Below are 24,480 nucleotides of genomic sequence, written 5' to 3'. Positions count from 1 at the left end.
TGGATTAAGGAGGTGAGGAACTGGGAGCCTGTGCACAGGCAAGATTCTAAGTGTCTGTCTGTGCAGGGTGGTGGAGTAGCAGAGGCCACCGTGGGTGGAAATCCCCCAGCTCTTCACTGTCTGGACCCGCCTTGCCCCAGCGGTGCAGGGGTGGGGGTGGGGGATGATGGTGACCCATCTCAGGGCAGGTGCTAGGAGGCTGTCAGCCCTCATGCATGCGTGGTGCCCGTGGATGGAGGACAGGCCTGGGTGGGTAGTGTCAGTGTCTGGGCTAGCGCGTGACAAAGGGCCGCTGGGCAATAGAGGGTCTCAGCTCCTTAGACGGGAACAAGCTCCATTTCTGCATCAGTGATGTCTAAAGTCCAGTGTGTGTGTGTGTGTGTGTGTGTGTGTGTGTGTGTGTGTTCAGTCACTCTTTTAAGACCTCTTGGGCTGCAGCCCACCAGGCTCCTCTGTCCATGATGATTCTCCAGGCAAGAATATTGGAGTGTGCCATTTCCTTCTCCAGGGGATCTTCCCGACTCAGGGACTGAACCTGCATCTCCTGCATTGACAGGCGGGTTCTTCATCGCTGAGTCACACGGGAAGCCTGTCAAAAGTTCAGGCATATTGGTAATAGGGATTCTCAGAGCTCAGGAAGCGCCTGCCCTCCACAGGGTAGAGGTCAGAGGCCCTGCCCTCTCGGGCGAGGAGCAGCCCTTGCAGGCCTCCCGCTCTCCAGCAGCAGAGAGGGGGTGCTGGCCCCGGGTGGGGGCAGAGGAGGCTCAGGCTCACTCCACATGGGGGAAGGCTGGGGGCGTCTGCGGAGAGAGGACAGACGCTCAGGATGGGTGGCAGCCCATCTGCGTCTCAGTTTCCTTGACAGCTTGGTTTTGTAATAGACTTTATTTGTTTTAGGTTCACAGTAAAAAGAGGAAGATACAGAGATTCTGAGATTTCCCCTAGACTCCCTGCCTCACCCCCCACACAGGCACAGCCTCCCCACTGTCGACCGCCCCCCCCCCAGAGGGGTGACCTCCACGCTGACACAGTGTCATCACGCAGAGCCCACGGTTTACACTAGGGTCACTCCTGGGGCTGGACGCCGGTGGGTCTGGACGAGTGTGCAGTGACAGGCGCTCACCGTGAGTCCCGAGAGGAGCCCGCTGCCCTCCAAGTCCTCCGTGCTCGTCCTGATCGCCCCTCCCTCCTCCAGCCCCCACCCTCCCGGAGCCTCCATTCTGCTGCCTTTTCAGTGACCCTCAAGGTCCCTTCCAGGCCTCCTCTGAGGTGGTCCAGAGCCCAGAAGGGGGTTCTCTCTGATGGCCTGTTTGTGTCCAAATTTCTCCTTTTTGTTAGGACACCAGTCACACTGGATAGGGGCCACCTGACTCGAACTTATTACACCAACAGTGACCCTATTTCCACACAAGGTCACATTCTGTGGTACTGCCGGTCAGTTATGAGTCAATTCACGAGTTAGGGAGGAATAGAGTCTAGCCTGTAATAGGGCCCCAGCCAAGATCCCACTGAGTGGTTTGCAGATTCCTCTGCAGAGAGAGACTCAGGCTCCCTGAGGGGTCCATGGTCACCCCCCCCACTGCCAAGAGGCTGACGTTCCCCCTGGTTGGCAGCAGGGTGCAATGATGAGGGCTCACATAGGTCCTGGCAGGAGCTCTGGCAAACATTGCACTTTCGCTCTCTCTGGCTTCCATGCCCCATAGGGACCCTCCTTCAGCCTGCCCCCACGCTCAGAGTTGAGCCTCCACTGTCCTGCAGCCCACCTACAACCACGGAGGACTCAGCGCTGCTGTCAGCCACTGAAACCTAGGGAGTTGGATCGTGCAAGGATGCTGAAATTCAGGGTGCCATGTGTTGCCATGTTTTTAAAAGGAGGCCTTCTGATAAAAGTACTGGAAAATCATTCATCTGTTCCAACCCCTCTATGGACAGATGAGAAACTGGAGGCTAGATAAGCACCATCAAGCTGGCATCAAAGTCTCCTATCATTTCTGGGAGCCAGGTTTGGGAGGGAGGTCAGAAAGAGCACTTGGCAATGACTTGATTTTCTTAACCCCAAGGCGCTGGGCATCTTGGTATGTGGATCTACACTGTGTCTCCTAGGAAGTCTGGGTGGTACAGTGGTCCTCCTGAGAGCAGCCCCTGCCCGCCCGGCCCATCAGAGATCCCTCCTCCCCATCCTGTTAAACAAGGTACCACTGGAGAACACCCTGCGTGGATGCAGACACTGAATCTCTTCACCGTCGTATTGCTTGTGCCCAAGTTAGGCGCACCCAGATTTGTGGGATGAATGAATAAGTTCAGGGACCCACAGGGAGAGCTCAAGAAGGTGGACCCAAGAAAGTGGCTAAGCCCTATGGCTGCTGCTCATTGTCCCTATGAGATGACCGTCCGTAAGGGGGGTGTGTGCTCCGTGGTCGGAGAATAAAGGTTTTCTCTCTGAAGAGCTATCTGGGCCACATGGGTCAAACTGGGATCTGATGATAAAATAGCTCCACACCTTAACAGGCAGGGGCTGCTTCCCCTAATCCACTTCTTCCCAGGTGACGTCACTGAATCCTCTTGAGCACGCCCATGCATTTCAGCTCAACATCTTCACTCTATAAACACTGGCATAAAAAGTCTGTGGGACAAGATTTCATACAACTGGCAAATATTTTGATTGGTTGGTTGACAAACCTGAAATATTCATCAAATATTGACCACTGGAGAAGGGCCGCAGTCCATTCAGGATGCATTTGTCTATAAAAAGCCCATTTATTGAGGCTCGGCAATGTTAGCTGGGCCCTTTTGGTATGCAGCCTTCTACCTGGATCTCGGCTGGCCAGCCAGAATACCTGTTCTTCGCATCATCTGAGTGGTTGATCTGTGCAAAGGAAAGAAAAGGATTTAATTTATCTATTCATCTAATCAGCAATGCTTAATGTGCCAGCTGTGATCAACATCAGAAAAGAGGATCACTTGCTAGAATGGGATTTGCTCCAGCCTACTCAGTAGTCATGCATGGATGTGAGAATTGGACCATAAAGAAGGCTGAGTGCCGAAGGATTGATGGTTTGGAACTTTGGTTTTGGAGAAGACTCTCGAGAGTCCCTTGGACTGCAAGGAGATCAAACCAGTCCATCCTAAAGGAAATCAAGCCTGAATATTCATTGGAAGGACTGAGGCTGAAGCTGAAGCTCCAATACTTTGGCCACTTGATGTGACAAACGACTCATTGGAAAAGATATTGGTGCTGAGAAAGATTAAAGACAGGAGAAGGGGATGACAGAGGATGAGATGGTTGGATGGCATCACCGACTCGATGGACATGAGTTTGAGCAGGCCCCAGAAGTTGGTGATGGACAGGGAAGCCTGGCATGCTGCAGTCCATGGGCTTGCACAGAGTCAGACCGACTGAGCTACTGAACTGGTAACTGACTTACGTTTCAGGTACACTGCAAGGTGATTCAGTTATACATGTACACATATATTATTTTTTGGATTATTTTCTGTTATAGATTATTACAAAATATTGACCATAGTTCCCTGTACTATATAGTAAACCTGTGTTGCTTGTTGCATATCTATAAAATTCATCTATTTAAAGTTTAATGGTTTTAATGATAAAGTGGTTACTCAGTGGTTTTCAATATGTTCACAGAGACATGCAAGCATCATCACACTCAATTTTAAAACATATTCTGGGAATTCCCTGGCAGTCTAGTGGTAAGGAATTGGTGCTTTCACTACTAGAGTCTGGATTCAAACCCTGGTCAGGGAACTAAGATCCTGCAAGCCACATCCTGGCAAAACAAACAAACGAAAACATTTTCATCCCTGAAACAAGAAAGCACATACCCTCTCACCATGCCCCATAACCCAGTCAGCTCCTAATCTACTTTCTCTCTCTGGTTTAGACTACTACAGAAATTTCATTCACATGGACTCACACCGTATATGGCCTTTTGTATTTGGTTTTCTTCACTTAGTGTGTTTTCAAGGTTCACTCATTTCACAGCAGATATCAATAATTCAATTCTTTATGTGCCTGAGGAATATTTCAGGGTGCACTTACATCTATTTTATTTATACATTTTAAAGTCCATTCATCCAATCTGGGTTGTTTTGCTGTTAGGAATAATAGCACATCCCTGTGCAAGATTTTGTGTGAACATGTGGTTTTGTTCTCTTCACTCTGCATCTGTGAGTGGAATTGCGAGGACAAATGGTAACTGTTTGAGAAGGGATGTTTAACAGCCACTCACCTTTTCTCTCTGAATTCCTGCAGGAAGTTCAAAGCCTTTTGCTGCCACAAACACCCAGCTTGACCTGAACCGCATGTTCCTGATCTCTTTACTTCCCAGGGCTTCTATGGCTTTCTTGGCATCCTCCTTCAGCCTGGGGGGACGCAAATGGGAGAGGCCTGTGAATGTCTCAGCTGTAGACTCGGGTGTGTACCCTGGGACACAGTCTGGTCCTAGGACAGGTTTCTAAAGCAGCGCCTGCCCTCCTGGACACTGGCTGAGTGTCACATCTCCGTGTGCGTGTGTGCTCAGTCGTGTCCGACTCTTTGCAACCCCATGGGCAGTAGCCTGCCAGGCTTCTCTGTCCATGGGGTTTCCCAGGCATGAATACTTGAGTGGGTTGCCATCTCTTTCTCCAGGGGATCTTCCTGACCCAGGGATCGAACCTGTGTCTCCTGCATTGGCAGGCGGGTTCGTTACTGCTTGAGCCATTCAGGAAGCCTCTAGTTACACATAAGGCCACATCCAGGACTCTTTGGAAAAGACCCTGATGCTGGAAAAGACGGAGGGCAGGAGGAGAAGGGGGCGACAGAGGATGAGATGGTTAGATGATGAATAAAAACCTCAATGGACATGAGTTTGAGAAAACTCTGGGAGAGAGTGGACAGGGAAGGCTGGAGTGCTGTAGTCCATGGGATCACAAAGAGTCAGACACAGCTGAGCAACTTAGCAACAACAAAAGACCCTTTTAGATTCAATCTGGGGCACAGAGTTTTAATTCTCAATTCTGAAAAGCCCTGGGTCTCACGGTCCAATTATCCTCACCCCCAAACAACATTTTTGGTCCTTGCTGCTGCCTGTTTACTAACCACAGGATAAAGCAGACAGAAAATGCTGAAAGATGAAAACAAATGTCAAAACTGTATCTTTCATATTCACAAAAGTCAGTATCAAAAAAGAAAAAAAAAAACCAAACCTAAACAATCTTGAAAGTGAAAGTCGCTCAGTGGCGTTAGACTCTTTGCAACCCCATGGACTATACAGTCCATGGAATTCTCCAGGTCAGAATACTGGAGTGGGTTGCCATTCCCTTCTCCAGGGGATCTTCCCAACCCAGGGATCGAACTCAGGTCTCCTGCATTGCAGGCGGATTCTTTACCAGCTGAGCCGCCAGGGAAGCTCTAAACAATCTTACTTTGTAGAAAGCTGCCGCTTAGAGCTCATAAAGGAAAGAGGACAGAAAGAAGAAAAACAATAAGCTCAGATTTTCCTAAGTGGGCTAAATCCAAGTTTTTCAAAGCATATGCCGAAGAATTTCCACCCGGGAAGACACTCTATAAGGATCTGAATTCAAACACATCTGGAAAATGTCTTGTTCAGGAGTCCCATCTTGGGAAGTCACAATGCAGATCAGCACTGTGAGGTTCTCGGAAGTTATGCAGTGAAGAAGCACATGTTTACTTAGAAGAGCACATCTGGAGACGCTCTGAGCCAGGTCACGTTCTCTCATAAAAGCACTGCAGATGAGTTCGTGTGTGTGTGTGTGTGTGTGTGTGTGTGTGTGTGTGTGTGCTTCCCACTCTGCGTTTAGCTCTCTGGCCAAAGGTTAGCTTTGCTATCTTGTTTACTGTCAGTGATGAATTTGTCTTGCTACCTGGAAATAGTTCTTATTTCTAAGATTCATGTGCTCCACCAGCTCATCATTTTTCTGGAAATGCAATCTGTTCATCGTGGCCGCCCATTCCTTCTCCTTGAAGAAGCCTCCTGTTCCTTGGAGCTCTGTTCTCTCCCAAAGGGTGTCCTGAGGGACCCTGGCAGAGCTGGCACTCTGCCCTCAGCTGGCATCTCTGACTTTGGCCCCTGCCGTGATACAACTGTACACTCACCTGCTGCTGCCGTCATCGTGGGTTACCATGAAGAGCAGGGACTTCGAGGGAGCGCTCTGAATAAAGTTTGCCATCGGTCCAGAGTTATCTGCCGGGTCAATGTACATTGATTTAGGACCTTCTCCATCAGCTGAGGCTGTGACCCTAGAGGTTGTTCTGCTCTCAACTCTGTGCTCTGTGTTCTGAATCCTCTGATTCTAGAGCTGTCTCTCCACCATACACCTGATCGTCTAGTGCTCTCATAGTAAATGACCTGGGTTCCACGCTGGGGCCACGTGAGGTGGGCAGCACGATCAGATCATAAAGACTCTTGTGAGTTTGACTCTCAAACCAACCAGCAATGATTTCACAGAACAGGTGGGCTTTTCTCTACAATCACTGAGAGAGCACCAGATCTGGTGTGACCATCTCAGAGCTGAGTGGCCCCAGGACACTGAAGAGCAATGGGAGACATACACGCCTGACCCGGACAGGTAAGTCTTTGCTGAGAGACCCTTCTGTTTCTTACAGGGAGAAAACAAAGGCTCAGCTCAAACCCCGTTATTTACCATTGGAGCTTGTCATCTATAGTTACGATCAAGTTTAATGACAGAGTGAAAACAGCATTCCCCAGGGCATTGGGGATAGCTTCTTAATTGTTCCTCTCCGTTATCTTTACAAAGACTTGTTTCTATTAATTCTCAGGGTTAAATAAAAATAACTGCAGTGGAGATTCAGAGCCCAGAATGAAGGGATCATTGGAGGAGGGTGGGCACGTGGTCTCCAGGATCGTGCAGACCAACAAGCCCATCACAGGGAAGACGACGATATATATGATGACATTTAGGACTGGATACTGAGCATGTTATTCTGGTTTAAAACAAAAAGAGATGTTTTATCTTTTCCTTTATCTGATGAAGGAGCAGAAGCAAAGTTCCAGGACAAGTGTGAGCAGAGAAGAGACACTCTCTAGATCATGCCTTCCAACTTAAGTGTACATACTCAGAGACCACAAGGATTGCGTCAGACCACTCTAGAGTACTCATGTGCACTTCTGGCAGCTTTCTTGGTAGACAAAATAAGAACGTTTGACATTTTTGATTGTGGGTTTTTGATCTTAATTCATTTTAATTCTATATAATTCATTTTAAATTTAAGAGAAAAAGAGTTTTCTTACCACCTTCGTACATATCGAAATACTGTGTTGCTATCACTTTCCCAGTCACATCTGGAAATGAAAGAAACAGCTTTTGAAAGAAGGCTCATGGAGACTCAGGCTGCATGTGTGGTACTGTGGTTCTGAAAATGGGCTTCCCTGGTGGCTCAGGGGTAAAGAACCTGCCTGCCAATGAAGGTGATGCCGGTTCAATGCCTGGGTCTGGAAGATCCCACAGGTGAGGAAATGGCAACCTGCTCCAGGGTTTTTACCTGGAGAATTCCATGGACAGAGGAGCCTGGAGGGCTACAGTCCATGAGGTCAAACAGAGCTGGACACAACTGAGCGACTGAACAACAATACCAAAGTTCTGAAAATGGTGTGTTCCTTCTCCGTGTCTTCCAGGAAGCATGATGCCTGGTCCCACCTGAAGGAAAGGCCTGCCTTCCCTGGAGGGGCCCCCGATGATGTGGGTCAGGAAGGCAGGGCTCCTCATCTGCCCAGAGCCTCCCTTCCGCCTGCTTCCAGTTAGATTCTCATCCATGCTCTTGCCCAGCGCACCTGCCTCTTCCTGAGAAGAGGCCCACTCTCAGCACTTTCTATTCCCTCTGTATATTTTCCTGCCTGATTATCAGAGCAGGCACAGATTCCTGAGGTTCCTACAGCCTGGGATCACAGGAGTCTGTGCTCACCTTGGTCACAGGGACAGACACCCCTGGAAGCCCCTTCCCCAAACCTGCTACCGTCCTTACTGTCAGGGGTCCCAGTGGCAAAAGTGACAGGGGTTCTTTTCCAGGCCTCAGAGGAGGTCAGGCCGTGCTCCCCTGAGGTCTTTTCATCAGACAAGATAGGAACTGGCGTCACCCTCTGCTCAGCCACCAGGAAGCAGAGCAAACACGAGGCCCAGCCCCAGGCTGTCTGTGTTCTCAGGTCTGCTGGTCCTGGTTTAGCTCTGACTTCTGCAGGTCCTTTTTTGTTTTCTTAAAGTCGTTTTAGATTCCACAGATAGGCGCGAATACAGGATACTTGTTTTTCTCTTTCTGACTGACTGCACTCTGTATGACAAACTCCAGGCCCACACGTCTGTACCAATGACCCTATTTTGTTCCTTTCAGTGGCTGTACCACACTGTCTTTATCCATTCATCTGTTGTTGGAAATTTAGGACATATATACAATACCATATGTAAAATAAATAGCTAGTGGGACTCTGCTATAAAGCACAGGAAGCTCAGCTTGGTGCTGTGTGACAGAGAAGGGGGGGATGGGGGGAGCAAAACCCAAGAGGGAGAAGATATGTACACACACATAGCTGATTCACTATATTATACAGCAGAGACTAACACATTGCAATTATACACCAATAAAACTTAGTAAATTTATATCTGATTTCATTTTTTGGGGGGGAAGAATCACAAACTTATAAAGTGAGGCACTGTAAAAATAGTTAAATATATACTCTTAAGTGCATTAAAATAAAAACCTAGACTAAACCATGTGCAAAAATCATAAAGAAACCCACGGTACCACAGAATACCCAAACACAAAGCTTTTAGAGGTGTTTTAAAGAAAACATTTAATAACTTACAGTTGATAACGGCAATGTTTATTCCTCTTGCAACATTCCCAGTCTTTTCTCCTATGAGCCTGAAATGTAAAGAAGCATCAATCACAGAACTCCTTTCTCGCTGAGCAGTGAGCAGCCCTCCCTGCTCTATAAGATCTTCTCTTGGCAGAATTACTGTTTATCCTTTGTCACTTATCATTTCCTTGTAGATACACACTGGCTTTGGCCCAGGTCCCTTGAAAGTCATCCCTACACTTGCTGTATGCATATCCATCCCCACACCCATGTCTGTAGATGGAATCCCTCAGGTAACTTGGGAATTGCATACAGTCTCATAATCAACACAAACAGCCAGGGAGAGAAATGCCAGTGTTTGCTTAGCACAGCCTTTCTGCAAACACTGTCTCACTGAAGCGTTAACTTCCTCATGGGAGGGCATTCGTTTTCCAACTATATCAATGTGGAGAACAACCATCAGTAGAATGCATTAGGAGCCAGAAAGTCTGGAGACACACACACACACACACACACACTCTATATGGGTACTTGCATAGTCTGATGAAAATTTACTAGACCATGAACAAGGAGATGAGAAATGGGAAGAGAAAGGAGATGGCAAAGTAGAGAGATACTGAAGATACTTGCTGGGCTTCGACAATGGATGGGATGTGAGATGCATAAGAGAAGGGGCTGGCAAACATGACTGACACATTCAGCCTGGCTGGCTGGAAAAAATGAGGTACAAGAGGTGGATGAAAAGAGCTGGGTCTGATCCAACTCTGGTGTCAGCTTCTCTTCATCCTGTTCCCCTCACCACTCAGAGCTTTTGCTGATGCCTGGGAAGCTTGGCGTGTTGCAGTCCATGGGGTCACAAAGAGTCGAACATGACTGAACGACTGAACAACAAAGAATCCTTTTATCCAACCACAAAAGGTAACCCTGTTTATCTCCTTAATAAAGTCCTTTCACTACCTCACTTAATTTTTACTTTTAAATTAGAGACTATGAAATGCCCAGCTTCAAGGGGATTATGCCTTAAAACCAGGGAGAAAACTGACTTTCCTGGAAATGGGAAGCATTACTGAAGACCTTGGGAATTGTGTGTGTGTGTGTCCATCTGTATGTGTGCATGCATCCTCTGTCAAGTTTTAGAATCAATGATACGATAGCTTCATAAAAAGAATTTGAAAGCTGTCCTCCTCTTTCGATGCTTTAGAACAGTAAATATGGCCCTGGAATATTCTGTTCTTGACATGCTTACCAAAAGTCCCCATGGATCTTCCAAACTAAGTCCTTTTGCAGAGAGGGAGCTTTTAGGGGGCAATTTTAGAGAATATCCTATAACAATCTGAAGAAAGAAAAAATGGGTAATAAACCTACTCTCTCATAGGGAAATTTTTTTAAATGGAACTTAAAAAAAAAAAAATCTGCTGAAGTATGCTAGATTACCTAATAAGTAGTAAAGCATTCTTAGGCTAAGATTTTTGAGAAGGCTAAGTTTCAAGGTGGTGAGACCAGCATTTAATGTCACTTTAATACTAGGAGCATTTGCTGATTTCAGAGAAAGTACAAAAGATGAGTAGCATTTCTGACAACCATCTGAGGCAAAGAGGACAAAGGCTGGAAGCCAGGGCTGACCTAAGGGAGGGCCCCGATAAACCTTCCACATCTGTTTGGGTTGGGGTCAAAAAGAATTGAATCTTAAAAGTGAAAGTGAATCAGAAAAAAAAAAAAAAAAAAAGAACTTGCATGGCTGTGGTGCAGTTTTAACTCCAATGGGTGGCTCAGAAAAATAAATCTCAATCCTTAACATATATTAGATCTTCTGTTCTGCTAAAGGTTCTGCATCCCTGACAGAAACAAACAGGAAATCCTCAGTAGAAGAAGATAATACCATCTAATGCCTCAATAAAAAACAAAACAAACAACAACAACAAAACCCAAAGCAAAGCAATTTACCAAATGCACTGTCTGGCATTTTGCACATAAAGAGAGAAGTCAACATAAAGAACCAACACAACCAAAAAAAAAAAAAAAAAAACTGGTGATAAGGACTCATGGACCCCAAATAGTAGATTTATCAAACAGACTTTCAAACAACCATACTTAATATGTTCAAGAAGATGATAGATAAGACTGAAGATTTCAGAACTGGAAACTACAAAAAAAGATAGATGAGAAAAATAAAGTTCTGAAAATAGAATATTTTAAATTAATAATTAACGGCAGATTATATTCAGTAGAAAAGAGAATCAGGGAACTGAAAACAGCCCTGTCCACAATGAAGGGCAGAGATACAAAGATGGAAAACAATAAATGGAGTGTATTCTATAGAGAACATGATAATCAAGTCTGGCATATGTTTCATCAAAAGTCTTAGAAGTATGGGAGAAAGTGAATGGGGCATAAGAGTCAATGATGAAAAATTTATTAAATGTGATGAAGGACTTCAATAGGCACATATTTAAGAAGCCAAATAAATTCCAAATAAGATAAAGCAACAAAAACAATGGACAAAGAAGGTGCAAGTACTGAAAACCACAGACAAGGAAAAAAATCTTTAAGGCAATCAGACAGGGAAAAAAAAGACAGTTACTTTCACATTATCAGCTTTTAGATTGTTGGTTGACCTCTCAAGAGAAACAATAGAAGCCAGAAGACAATGGAACAGTCTCTTGAATGGGTTGAAAGAAAAATAATGGCCAACTCACCATAGAAAAAAAAATCTTTTAGCAATGAAGATGAAATAAAGATATTTGAAAGAGACATAAATTTAGAAAATTCTCCACCAGCAAACCATTCAGTAGCTTTTGTTATGTGTCTTTTGCTGTAACAAATTTAGTTTTATGAGTCTTAGTTATTGAAACTAAGGGTGTTTATGCACCACCCTCAATACTCAGCCAAAATATATGCATATATGCAGCAAAAGTATGAACAGAACTATTTATAGCACTGTGATTCATCACAACTCCAGAGTAGAAATGACCCAAATGTCATTCAACAGGAGAATAAATAAATAAATTGTACTATATTTATGCAATTCAATATTATACAGGAATGCAAATCAACTTCTTTTATATACTAGCAACAAACAATTGGAAGTTAAAATTTTAAACTTATTTTTAGGTTTTAATTTAAAAATTATGCACAATAGCATAAAAGTGTGAGATGTTTAGAGATTAAAAATGGCAAAAGGTCTGTAAGATGCATACACTGAATACTACAAACCATTACTGAGACAAATTAAATTTAAATAAATGGAGCTAAGTAAAAGCCTCAATATTACCAAGATGTCAATTTCCCCCAAATTATCTAGAGATCCAATGCAATCTCAATTTTTAAAAAAGCCAGTTGGTTTTTTGTATAGACATTTATAAGCTGACTCAAAAACTCATATGGAAATAGAGTTTCCATAGAGGATTCAGTAGAGAAAGACAGTGTGATGAAAACATGGTGGTAGAACAATTAGTTAGCCGGGGTTTTAAATGATTATGATTCATATTTCACATCATTTGCAAAAAAAATTCAAAATGGATATATCATCTTATATAAAGTGAAAACCTAAAACTATCAAAATTCCAGAAGTTTAAAAGAAACTTTGGAGTTCTTTGGAGAAAAAATTTGTGACCTTGGGTTAGACAGAAAGTTTTTAGATATGCCATGAAAAACATGTTCTGTAGAAGGAAAAAAAACTGGCAAATTAGATTTCATTAGAATTAAGACTCTCTGAGCTTTGATAAACACAGCTAGGAGAAGAACACAAGACACAAAATGGGAAAATCTGTATGCAAATCTTACATTTAATAAAGAGCCTGGATACAAAATATATAAAAAAACCTTGAAATTAATAATAAGAAAACAACCCAGTTAAAAATGAGCTTATTTGAATAGGTATTTCACAAAATAAAATGCACTTACAACAAATAAACACATGAAAAGAGGCTCAACATTATTAGTAATTAGAGAAATGCAAATTTAAACCACATTCTGCGCATCTATTAGCATGTCTAAAGTAGAAAGACTGACCATACCAACCATTGGTGAATATAGTGGCTAAACTGTAACTCTTATACTTTGTTAGGGAATTAAAATGGTATGCTCACTTTTGCTTTAAATTTCACTCCAATTTCTTCTTGCTTGCCTGGCTTCTGCTTGCTTGCATGATTTCTGAAGAAAAGTCTGATGTAATTCTTATCCTGTTCTTTTACAGGTAAGGTGTTTTTTGTTTTCTGGCTATTCCCACCTCCCCCGGCTAGGTTCAAGATTTTCTTTTTGTCTTCAATCTTCTCTAGTTTGAATACAGTTTACTTAGGTGTACATTTGGGGGTATTTATCCTACTTGGAAATCTTTGAGCTTCCTGAACCTGTGGTTTGGTGTCTGTGTCTAATTTTGAAAAGTTCTCAGGAGTATTACTTCAAATATTTCTTTCTCTTTTCCTTTTTCTGGTGTTGTTATTACATATATTATACCTTTTGAAGCTGTCCCACGATTGTTGGATGTTCTCTTCTTTTTTGTTTTTCCAAGTTTTTCTTTTTTCCTTCCCCTTTTCTCCATTTGGGAGGTATTACTGACATATTCTTAAGCTCACTGACTCTTTCCTTGGATGTGTCTAGTCCACTAATGAGCCCATCAAACGTGTTCTTCATTGCCGCCTTATCCTTTTGATTCTTCCTTGGGATTTCCATGTCTCTGCTTACATTACTCATTTGTTCTTGCATTCTGTCCACTTTTTCCATTACAGCTCTTAGTATATTACTAAGAAAAATTATTATGGTTAAAAAACTATTAACCATAGTTGTTTTAATATTTCTTTTGTGTTAATTCCAAAATCTCTGCTATATTTGGGTAAGCTACTGATGCTTTTTAGGTCTCTTTAAATTGTTGTTGTTTTTACTTTTAATAAGCATTGTTATTTTTGCTGAAAGGCAGACATAGATAATTTGGTGTTTAACATGAACTTTATGTTCATCTGGCAAGGAGTTGGGTTTTGTTTACTATCTGCTACAGCCGTAAGTGTCAGAGGCTAACATTTCTCCCTGCCTTCTTGAGTAACCCTATAGGCTTTTTAGACCCTGATGCTGGGAAAGATTGAGGGCAGGAAGAGAATGGGGCGACAGAGGGTGAGATGGTTAGATAGCATCACTGACTCAATGGACATGAATTTGAGCAAGCTCCAGGAGATTGTGAAAGACAGGGAAGCCTGGTGTGCTGCAGTCCATGGGGTCACAAAGAGTCAGACTTGACTTAGGGACTGAACAACAACAGACTCTTCGACACTGGGTTTGAGACTTTCAGTTCTTCTCCGCTTTAATCCTTTGTTATTTTACAGGAGCCCGATTATGTGGTAATGAGATGTCAGATGAGGACGTGTTCTCTAGTCATGTGACTAGATCTCAGCCTCTCAGTGAGCCTGTGCCCTTGGGTTGTGGCCTTCACAAGTGACCTTATTTTTTCTTCCACTCCTTAGGTGAGAAAGAAAGGCCAGAGGGGCCTGGAGTTGGGTATTTCCCTCCCCAACACAGGTTAGCCTTTGTTAAAATCTACATTGGTTAGATTCTGGTAAAACCACTTCCCTTGAAGGCAGGCTATTGTTAAGGAGAGCAGAACACTGTGAACGTATGGTTATTTTTCCACTGGCTTCCCTGGAAGTTCAGCATCGTAAAGAATACACCTACAATGCTGGAGACCTTGGTTCGATTCCTGGGTTGGGGAAGATATCCTGAAGAAGGGATTCCCTTCAGAATTCTTAGACTTCCCCGGTGGCCCAGTTGGTAAAGAAGTGAGAGTGAAAGTCACTCAGTCGTGTCCGACTTTTTGTGACCCCATGGACTATACAGTCCATGGAATTCTCCAGGCCAGAGTACTGAGTGGGTAGCCTTTCCCCTTCTCCAGGGGATCTTCCCAACCCAGGGATCGAACCCAGGTCTCCTGCATAGCAGGTGGATTCTTTACCAGCTGAGCCACCAGGGGAGCCCGAGAATACTGGAGTGGGTAGGGTTTCCCTTCTCCAGCAGATCTTCTGACCCAGGAACTGAACCGGGGTCTCCTGCATTGCAGGCAGATTCTTTACCAACGGAGCTATCAGGGAAGCCCCAGGTGGTAAAGAATTGGTCTGCAATGTGGGAGACCTGAGTTTGATTCCTGGGATAGGAAGAGTCCCTTGGAGTGGGAAATGGGAACCCACTTCAGTATTCTTGCCTGGAGAATCCCTATGGACAGAGGAGCCTGGCGGGCTACAGTCCATGGGGTTGCAAAGAGTCAAGACACTACCGAGCTACTTAGCATAGCACAGCACAGCACTTTTTCACTCCTACTGTCAGAACCTCAAGGGGATTTTTTTTTTTTTCCTTTGATCTTCACTCTGAAAGCCTGATAGGGCTCTTGGAGGAAAAACTCAGGAAGGCCTAGAAGCTCCTCCAAGTCTTGGCTTCCAGCAGTTAATCTCTCAGGCTTGTCCAAGCTCAATCTCCAGCAGTTAGTCATTTCACCTTGAAGGGTTCCTACCTAATGCTGGCTCCAACTGAGCTCTCTGCTCCAGGTAAGCTGTGATTCTATGAATCTGCCTGTCTCTCTAGTTTTCAGGGTACTGGTTTGCCCTGTGATCTCAATTCTTTTTGCATGTACATGTTTTTAATATACAGCATAATTTGGGGGTTTTGTGCTGTGGTTCAATCTAAGAATCACCTTCTTGGCAGTTTATAGGCCACCTATTAACATGTGAGATATATTTGGGGTTTTTTTTTTTGTGTGTGTGATGCTTTCATACTTGGGTTGTTTTCATTGCTTTTCAAATATTTAAACTATTGCTTTCACTATATGGGGTATATTTGCTTTGTTAAAGGTCCTATATTAACTAAAGCATGGACATGCTTAGTCATTCAGTCATGTCCAATTCTTTGTGACCCCATGGACTCCTCTGTCCATGGGATTTCCCAGGCAAGAATGCTGGAGTGGGTTGCCATTTCCTACTCCAGAGGATCTTCCTGACCCAGGGACTGAACCTAGGTCTCTCGTGGCTCCTGCATTGGCAGGAGGATTCTTTACCACTGGGTCACCTGGGAAGCCCAAACTAAATCATGTTGTGCTGCGCTTAGTCACTCAGTCATGCCTGACTCTTTGTGACCCCATGAACTGTAGCCCACAAGGCTCCTCTGTCCATAAGAATTCTCCAGGCAAGAATACTGGAGGGGCTTGCCATTCCCTCCTCCAGGGGATCTTCCCAACCCAGGGTGCAGACCCAGCTCTCCTGCATTGCAGCTGGATTCTTTACCATCTGAGCCACCAAGGAACTCATGGATAAGCATTTTTAAAAAGGTGTCTAAAAAACAAAAAACAAAAGTATGGAGAACAGTTTTACAACACAAAAGGGCTAACTACCTTAATACATAAAGAAATCAATTTTAGAAGCCCAATGATAGGAATAAAATGGGCAAGAGATACGAACAGTTCACAGGACACATCATTCTCCCTCAGTATCTGCAAAGAGTTGGTTCCAGGATTTGCCATGGATACCCAAATCCAAGTGCTCAAGTTACATAGATGACCCTTGTATCTGCCAGATCCATATCAGTGGATTCAACCAAGCACAGATCATAAACATAGAGGGGGAGAGCTGACATACAGCTAGCTGTTTTTAGCATGAAAAGACCCTGGATTCACTTGGGTTCACTCACAGCAAGAATGATGAGAGTAAAACACTGATCTGAGATGAATGTTCTTCTCTTGGAATGGAAAAAAATCAAAACATTGGTCAACATGCTTTGTTGGGCAGACTATGAGGAAGCTAATCATTCTCATTGTGTTCATCTGAGTCCTCTGAGAAGCAGATAGCAAAACAGAGCTAAATGCCAAGAATTTTTATTGGGAAAACACCCATGAGAGAAGATGACAGGGGTGGGGTTAACAGGGATGGTGGGAAGACCTCAACTCAAGCCTGTCTTCAAAGGGAGGAAAAGCTGGGGTGGACATGTCCCAGGCTGCTAGGCAGTCTCAGGAGGTTTCAGCAAGGCCACTGGACATCCGAGACCTCAACTTGGCCTTCAGCTGAGCTTGTTTCCCAGGAATGGAGCTTCCTGCTTCTAGGTTCTGACAAGGGTTATTATCTCTTTGGCCAAACTCTACTCAAGCCCTCCAAGCTCTTTTGCAAATAATTTTATTTATTTATGTATTTAATTTTTGGCTGCGCTGGGTCTTGGTTGCTTTTCTCGAGCTGTGGCGAGTGGGAGCTACTCTCTAGTTTCCGTGTGTGGGCTTTTCATTGCAGTGGCTTCTCTTGCTCTGCAGCCTGGGTTCCAGGAAGCTCAGGCTTCAGTTGTGGCGGCTCCCAGGCTCTACAGAACAGGATCAATTCGGACTTAGTTGCTCCTCAGCATGTGGGGTCCTCCCGGATCAGGGATTTGAACTTGTGTCTCCTGCAATGCTGCAGTTCATGGGGTCGCAAAGAGTTGGACACGACTGAGCGACTGAACAACTCCTGCATTGCCAGGTGGATTCTTTACTACTGAGCCACCGAGGAAGCCCTGCCCTGAAGTCTTTTTAAACTAGGCTTGACTTTTGGATAAACTTCTTGGTGTTTATCTTCACATTGCCCAATTTTAGCAGGAATTCTGATAAGTCAGTTTAAAGGTGTGGTTAAATGTCCCACCTTTGATATCTGATCATCACCCATATAAAATCAGTTTGCTTATCCTTCTAGCCTCCAGGTGATGTCTGATCACCCTGGCCCACCTTTAGCAAGAATCTTGTTAGCCTGTTTAGCCAGAATGCCCTAGCCTCCGGTGCTTCCTCTTGGTAGTCTTCCATCCATGGTCTCCACACTGCTTCTTGGCTGTCACTTCTTGCCCACGATGTATCTGGAGTTGAATCCTATCTCTCACCTTCACTGGAGGAACTCACGGCAGTCATCCCCACACCTGCTGCCATCACCCCCTTGAATAAAGTCTGCCTGGCCATTTTCACAAAGTGTTATGAACATTTTTTTTTTTTTTTTTTTCTGTAACAGTCCTCAGTCACTGGCTGGGAGCAGCCAGGGGAAGCCTGGCCTCCAGCAAACCTGCTGTGGATTTCAGAATGCAGCAGCTGGAGCTCTTCTTCAATGAACTTCCCGCCACTAGAAATCTGAGAAGTGCATTCTCACAGTCACCTCACTCAAATGTTGCTGGAGGGACAGTTGCTTAATTCCAGGCAATGACTTAACAAAATTCAAAGTGGATGCTATTTATACAGTGCTGTGCTGTGCTTAGTCATGTCTGACTCTGCGACCCCACGGACTGTAGCCCGCAAGGCGCCTCTGTCCATGGGATTCTCCAAGCAAGAATACTGGAGTGGGTTGCCATGTCCTCCTCCAGGGGCTCTTCCCAACCCAGGGATTGAACCCAGGTCTCCTGCATTGCAGACAGATTCTTTACCATCTGAGCCACCAGGGAAGCCTATGAATACTAGAGTGGATAGCCTATCCCTTCTCCAGGGGATCCTCCCGACCTCAGAATCAAACAGGTGTCTCCTGCATTGCAGGTGGATTCTTTACCAGCTGAGCTACCAGGGAAGCCCATTTATACAGTAACAGTGTACTAAGTATGCAGTAATCCATCAGTCTAGACTCAGCCAAACTATCAGTTGATTGTGAGTGGGAATGAATACACTTTAAACATGAAGAATCTTTAAAAAACATTACCTCCCCTTGTACCCTTTTCTCAGGATGTTACTGGAAGGTGTGCTCTAGCAAAACAAGGGTGAAAAGTAAGAAAGCGGAAGGTACTGTATCCAGGAAACAGGGGCTCCAGTGGCAGAGAAGGAGACAGAGGTCATCCAGAGTGGTGTTAGAGAGGGGTCCCCGGACGACAGACACACAGTGGCTTCAGGACAACCTGGCTGATTGGAGCGGAACAGAAGCTTCACAGGTGATGCTGGCAAATACCTGATGTGAGAGATTTATTTTAACTGGAGGAAATTTGGGGATTAAATTGACGTTAAGTTCATGGAAAACCAAGGGAGCCAACCACAAACAAAATGTAATTATTGTACACAACAGGCTTCATTCGTGAAGAACCTTTGCTTTGTCCTATTAGTAAAAACCAAATTAGAGGCTAGAATTTGAATATATCTTGAGGCGGACCCTCACAGCCACATAACCAAAACTTAAAACTGTCCTGACAGCCCCCCAAATGCTCACTCTGACCTTAAACAAAACCTACACTTTCTTCATGTCAGCATGACCTTGCAGTTATGAACAAGTCAGCTCATACTATGCAAAGACATGTAAGTTTCTAGTAATAAATCACACTAGAAGACAAGGCACTAATTCATTCAAGCTTTGTAAACCCAGTCCTGAGCACTGGGAACCACACCTCCTAACCACCTTCCAGCTGGAAGTATCCTTGTTCGCCAGAGTTTGGGTTCTCACTTGGTAAAATATTCCAATCAAGTAAAGCTCTCTGAATTTTATGCTCACAGTCATAATCATGTAAAGGCTGAATTTTGCTCAAACCATGATGACAGTATAGTGACTTAATCAGAACAATGGTAAGGAAAGAGGACAGGAATTGTGTGATACAGTAGAAGACAGCTAAACTCCCAAGGGGCAAGTTCCCTTCTCCAGGGGATCTTCCCAACTCAGGGGTCAAACTCAGGTCTCCTGCATTGCAGGTAGATTCTTCACCATCTGAGTCAGAAGGGAAGCCCAAGGAAAGAGAACAGAAATTGTGTGGTACAGTAGAGAGAGAGGTGACCTACTGGGGCAAGGCAGCAGATAAAACAGGAAAACAAGGAGGGTGTGGTATAATCTTGCTGATCAGCGGTGGGGATGTGAGTGAGCAGGGAGCTCTGCTGACAGCTGGAAGGGCTGTTCCCAGGGCAGGAGTGCCTGTAGGCGCCCAGACCATGACATTTGTAGGGATGAAGTGAAGTTGCTCAGTCGTGTCCGACTCTTTGTGACCCCATGGACTGTAGCCTACCAGGCTCCTCCATCCATGGAATTTTCCAGGCAAGAGTACCGGAGTGGGTTGCCATTTCCTTCTCCAGGGGATCTTCCCGACCCAGGGATGAAGGAAATGCCAAAAACAAAACACAAACAAAAAAAACCCCCAAAACCAACAAAACACTTGTCATTATACACAAACCCGCATCTTTTCTATATGAGACAACGAGGTCTCTACAACCTGAACTGTCTGTTCCAGGAGTCAGTAATGAGAAAATACAATGCTAAAGCCACAAGCAAGAGTCTCGGCATCTGGCCGCATTTATTCCTGTTCCTTTTGTTTTTATTTCTGCTTATCCTGCTTTATTCTGCATTGAATTCTGAGAAACATCTAGAATATTGTTGGAAGCAGGCAAGCTACCTTTGGCTGCTACACATTCATAGAAAGATTTAGTGGTTCCTTTAGACTACTGGATTCAAGGTGGTTCACTCAGCAGATCCTATGTTCACTGGGGTGGAATCCTGGCTCTGTCACTAACAGCTGTGCAATGGGGGGGGGCAGGTGATTGAACCTTTCACCTCTCTGTGACTCTGTTTTCTTGTCAGTATCATAGAAATCATAATGGTAACTACCTCAGAGGGAGTCATATGAAGTCAATGCTTAAGTGAGGTGGTATGTACCAGGTAGGATGATATACTCCTACGTCATGGTCTGGAGAAGGTGTCAGGCGCTATAGAGCAGGACAGCTCCCAGGCTCTGGGGTCTGAGCTTGACTAACCTTCTTCTGATGATGTAATTCTAGATAAGCGACCTGACCCCCTGTCCCCAGTCCTCCCAGGTCTTCCTACCTCTTCCTTTCCAAGGGATCCTGCTAACTTTTCAACCTATCTCACTGACAATTCAGTTCATTAGGTCATCACCTCTGAAATTTTACCAGTTAGTTAGGTTCAGTTCAGCCACTCAGTTGTGTTGACTCTGACTCTTTGCAACCCCATGGACTGCAGCACGCCAGGCATCCCTGAACATCACCAACTCCCGGAGCTTGCTCAAACTCATGTCCATCGAGTCAGTGATACCATCCAACCATCTCATCTTCTGTCGTCCCCTTCTCCTGTCTTTGATCTTTCCCAGCATCAGTCTTTTCCAGTGAGTTAGTTCTTCCCATTAGATGGCCAAAGTATTGGAGCTTCAGCTTCAGCATCAATCCTTCCAATGAATAGTCAGGAATGATTTCCTTTAGAATTGATTGGTTTGATCTCCTTGCAGTCCAAGGGACTCACACAATTACCATACAGCATGACCATCAGTTCAGTTCAGTTCAGTCGCTCAGTCATGTCCGACTCTTTGTGACCCCATGGACTGCAGCACACCAAGCCTCCCTGTTCATCACCAACTCCTGGAGTTTACTCAAACTCATGTCCATTGAGTTGGTGATGCCCTCCAACCATCTATCATCCCCTTCTCCTCCTGCCTTCAATTTTTCCCAGCATCGGGGTCTTTTCCAATGATCCAGTTCTTTGTATCAGGTGACCAAAGTATTGGAGTTTCAACTTCAACATCAATCCTGCTGATGAATGTTCAGGACTGATTTCCTTTAGGATGGACTAATTGGATCTCCTTGCTGCCCAAGGGACTCTCAAGTGTTTTCTCCAACACCACAGTTCAAAAGCATCAATTGTTCAGTGCTCAGCCTTCTTTATGGTCCAACTCTCACATCCATACATGACTACTGGAAAAACCATAACTTTGACTAGACAGACCTTTGTTAGCAAAGTAACATCTCTGCTTTTTAATATGCTGTCTAGGTTGGTCAAAACTTTTCTTCCAAGGAGTAATCGTCTTTTAATTTCATGGCTGCAGTCACCATCTGCAGTGATTTTGGAACCCAAAAAATAATGTCTGTCACTGTTTCCACTGTTTCCCCACCTATTTGCCATGAAGTGATGGGACCAGATGCCATGATCTTAGTTTTCTGAATGTTGAGCTTTAAGCCAACTTTTTCACTTTCCTCTTTCACTTTCATCAAGAGGCTCTTTAGTTCTTCACTTTCTGCCATAAGGGTGGTGTCATCTGCATATCTGAGGTTATTGATATTTCTCATGGCAATCTTGATTCCAGCTTGTGCTTCATCCATCCAGCCCAGTGTTTCTTATGATGTACTCTGCATATAAGTTAAATAAGCAGGGTGACAATATACAGCCTTGACGTACTCCTTTCCCTATTTGGAACCAGTCTGTTGTTCCATGTCCAGCTCTAACTGTTGCTTCCTGACCTGCATACAGATTTCTCAAGATGCAGATCAGGTGGTCTGGTACTCCCATCTCAGAATTTTCCACACTTTGTTGTGATCCACACAGTCAAAAGTTTTGGCATAGTCAATAAAGCAGAAATAGATGTTTTTCTGGAACTCTCTTGCTTTATTGATAATCCAACCAATGTTGGCAATTTGATCTCTGGTTCCTCTGCTTTTTCTAAAACCGGCTTGAACATCTGGAAGTTCATGGTTCACATACTGTTGAAAGTATTACCATGGACATTGGCAAACTCTGTTCTCTCCATCTATACCAATGGTTCTTTTTTTTTTAATTGAAGGATAATTGCTTTACAGAATTTTGTTGTTTTCTGTCAAACCTCACCATGAATCAGCCATAGGTATCCATATATCCCCTATCTTTTGAACCTCCCCCCCATCTCCCTCCCCATCCTACCCCCCTAGGTTAAGACAGAGCCCCTGTTTGAGTTTCTTGAGCCATGCAACAAATGCCTGTTAGCTATCTATTTTACATATAGTAATGTAAATTTCCATGTTACTATTTCTATATATCTCATCCTCTCCTTCCTTCTCCGCATGTCCATAAGCCTATTCTCTATGTCTGGTTCTCTGATGCAGCCCTGTAAATAAGTTCTTCAGTACCATTCTTCTAGATTCCATATATATGTGTTAGAATATGATATTTATCTTTCTCTTTCTGACTTACTTCACTCTGTATAATAGGTTCTAGGTTCATCCACCTCATCAGAACTGACTCAAATATGTTTCTTTTTATGGTTGAGTAATATCCATTCTGAGTAACACACAAGATGGTCATCACCAAAATCAGATTGATTATATTCTTTGCAGCCAAAGATGGAGAAGCTCTATATAGTCAGCAAGAACAAGACCTGGAGCTGACTGTGGCTCAGATCATGAACTCCTTATTGCCAAATTCAGACTTAAATAGCAGAAAGTAGGGGAAAACCACTAGACCATTCAGGTATGATCTTAATCAAATCCCTTATGATTATACAGTGGAAGTGAGAAATAGATTTAAGGGACTAGATCTGATAGACAGAGTTCCTGATGAACTATGGACAGAGGTTTGTGACACTGTATAGGAGACAGGGATCAAGATCATCCCCAAGAAATAGAAATGCAAAGAAGCAAAATGGCTGTCTGAGGAGGGCTTACAAATAGCTGTGGAAACAAGAGAAGTGAAAAGCAAAGGAGAAAAGGAAAGATATAACTATTTGAATGCAGAGTTCCAAAGAATAGCAAGAAGAGATAAGAAAGCCTTCCTCAGCGTTTAATGCAAAGAAATAGAGGAAAACAATAGAATGGGAAAGACTAGAGACCTCTTCAAGAGAATTAGAGATACCAAGGGAACATTTCAGGCAAAGAAGGGCTCAATAAAGGACAGAAATGGTATGGACCTAACAGAAGCAGAAGATATTAAGAAGAGGTGGCAAGAATACACAGAAGAACTGTACAAAAAAGATCTTCAAGACCCAGATAATCAAGATGGTTTGATCACTCACCTAGAGCCAGACATCCTGGAATGTGAGGCCAAGTGGGTCTTAGGAAGCATCACTACAAACAAAGCTAGTGGAGGTGATGGAATTCCAGTTGAACTATTTCAAATCCTAAAACATAATGCTGTGAAAGTGCTGCACTCAATATGCCAGCAAATTTGGAAAACTCAGCAGTGGCCACAGGACTGGAAAAAGTCAGTTTTCATTCCAATTCCAAAGAAAGGCAATGCCAAAGAATGCTCAAACTACCGCACAACTGCACTCATCTCACACGCTAGTAAAGTAATGCTCAAAATTCTCCAAGCCAGGCTTCAGCAATACGTGAACCGAAAACTTCCAGTTGTCCAAGCTGGTTTTAGAAAAAGCAGAGGACCAAAGACCAAATTTCCAACATCTGCTGGATCATTGAAAAAGCAAGAGAGTTCCAGAAAAACATCCATTTCAGCTTTATTGACTATGCCAAAGCCTTGACTCTGAGGTTCACAATAAACTGTGGAAAATTCTGAAAGAGATGGAATACCAGACCACCTGACCTGCATCTTGAGAAACTTGTATGCAGGTCAGGAAGCAACAGTTAGAACTGGACATAGAGCAACAGACTGGTTCCAAATAGGAAAAGGAGTCCATCAAGGCTGTATATTGTCACCCTGCTTATTTAACTTATATGTAGAGTACATCATGAGAAACTCTGGGCTGCAGGAAGCACAAGCTGGAATCAAGATTGCCATGAGAAATATCAGTAACCTCAGATATGCAGATGATACCACCCTTATGGCAGAAAGTGAAGAAGAACGAAAGAGCCTTTTGGTGAAAGTGAAAGAGGAGAGTGAAAAAGTTGGCTTAAAGCTCAACACTTAGAAAACTAAGATCATGGCCTCTGGTCCCATCACTTCATGGCAAATAGGGGAATCACTGCATGGGGAAACAGTGGAAACAGTGACAGACTTTATTTTTTGGGTTC

General features: G+C 44.0%; 1 protein-coding gene and 1 long non-coding RNA gene across 2 annotated transcripts in view; one reads left to right on the top strand and one right to left on the bottom strand.

Moving 5' to 3' along the window:
* Window positions 1-866: 866 nt before the first annotated feature.
* FAM3B (FAM3 metabolism regulating signaling molecule B) overlaps window positions 867-24,480 on the bottom strand; it is a 60,195-nt gene continuing 36,581 nt past the window's right edge. The window contains exons 4-8 of the mRNA XM_020899815.2: window positions 8,835-8,893; window positions 7,269-7,319; window positions 6,113-6,200; window positions 4,248-4,380; window positions 867-2,866 (exon numbers count right to left, since the gene is read on the bottom strand). Coding sequence (XP_020755474.1) covers window positions 2,777-2,866; window positions 4,248-4,380; window positions 6,113-6,200; window positions 7,269-7,319; window positions 8,835-8,893 — 421 coding nt within the window. The 3' untranslated portion in view covers window positions 867-2,776. The remainder of the gene's footprint in view (window positions 2,867-4,247; window positions 4,381-6,112; window positions 6,201-7,268; window positions 7,320-8,834; window positions 8,894-24,480) is intronic.
* LOC139034815 (uncharacterized) lies at window positions 6,195-8,628 on the top strand. Its single transcript, XR_011487381.1, has 2 exons — window positions 6,195-6,585; window positions 7,012-8,628. It is a non-coding gene; the product is annotated as an uncharacterized lncRNA (long non-coding RNA).

The sequence above is a fragment of the Odocoileus virginianus genome, chromosome 4, assembly GCF_023699985.2.
Source record: "Odocoileus virginianus isolate 20LAN1187 ecotype Illinois chromosome 4, Ovbor_1.2, whole genome shotgun sequence".
Taxonomy (NCBI): Eukaryota; Metazoa; Chordata; class Mammalia; order Artiodactyla; family Cervidae; genus Odocoileus; species Odocoileus virginianus.
Note: the sequence above shows the minus strand (reverse complement) of the source record. Positions and strands in the feature narration are given on the sequence as shown.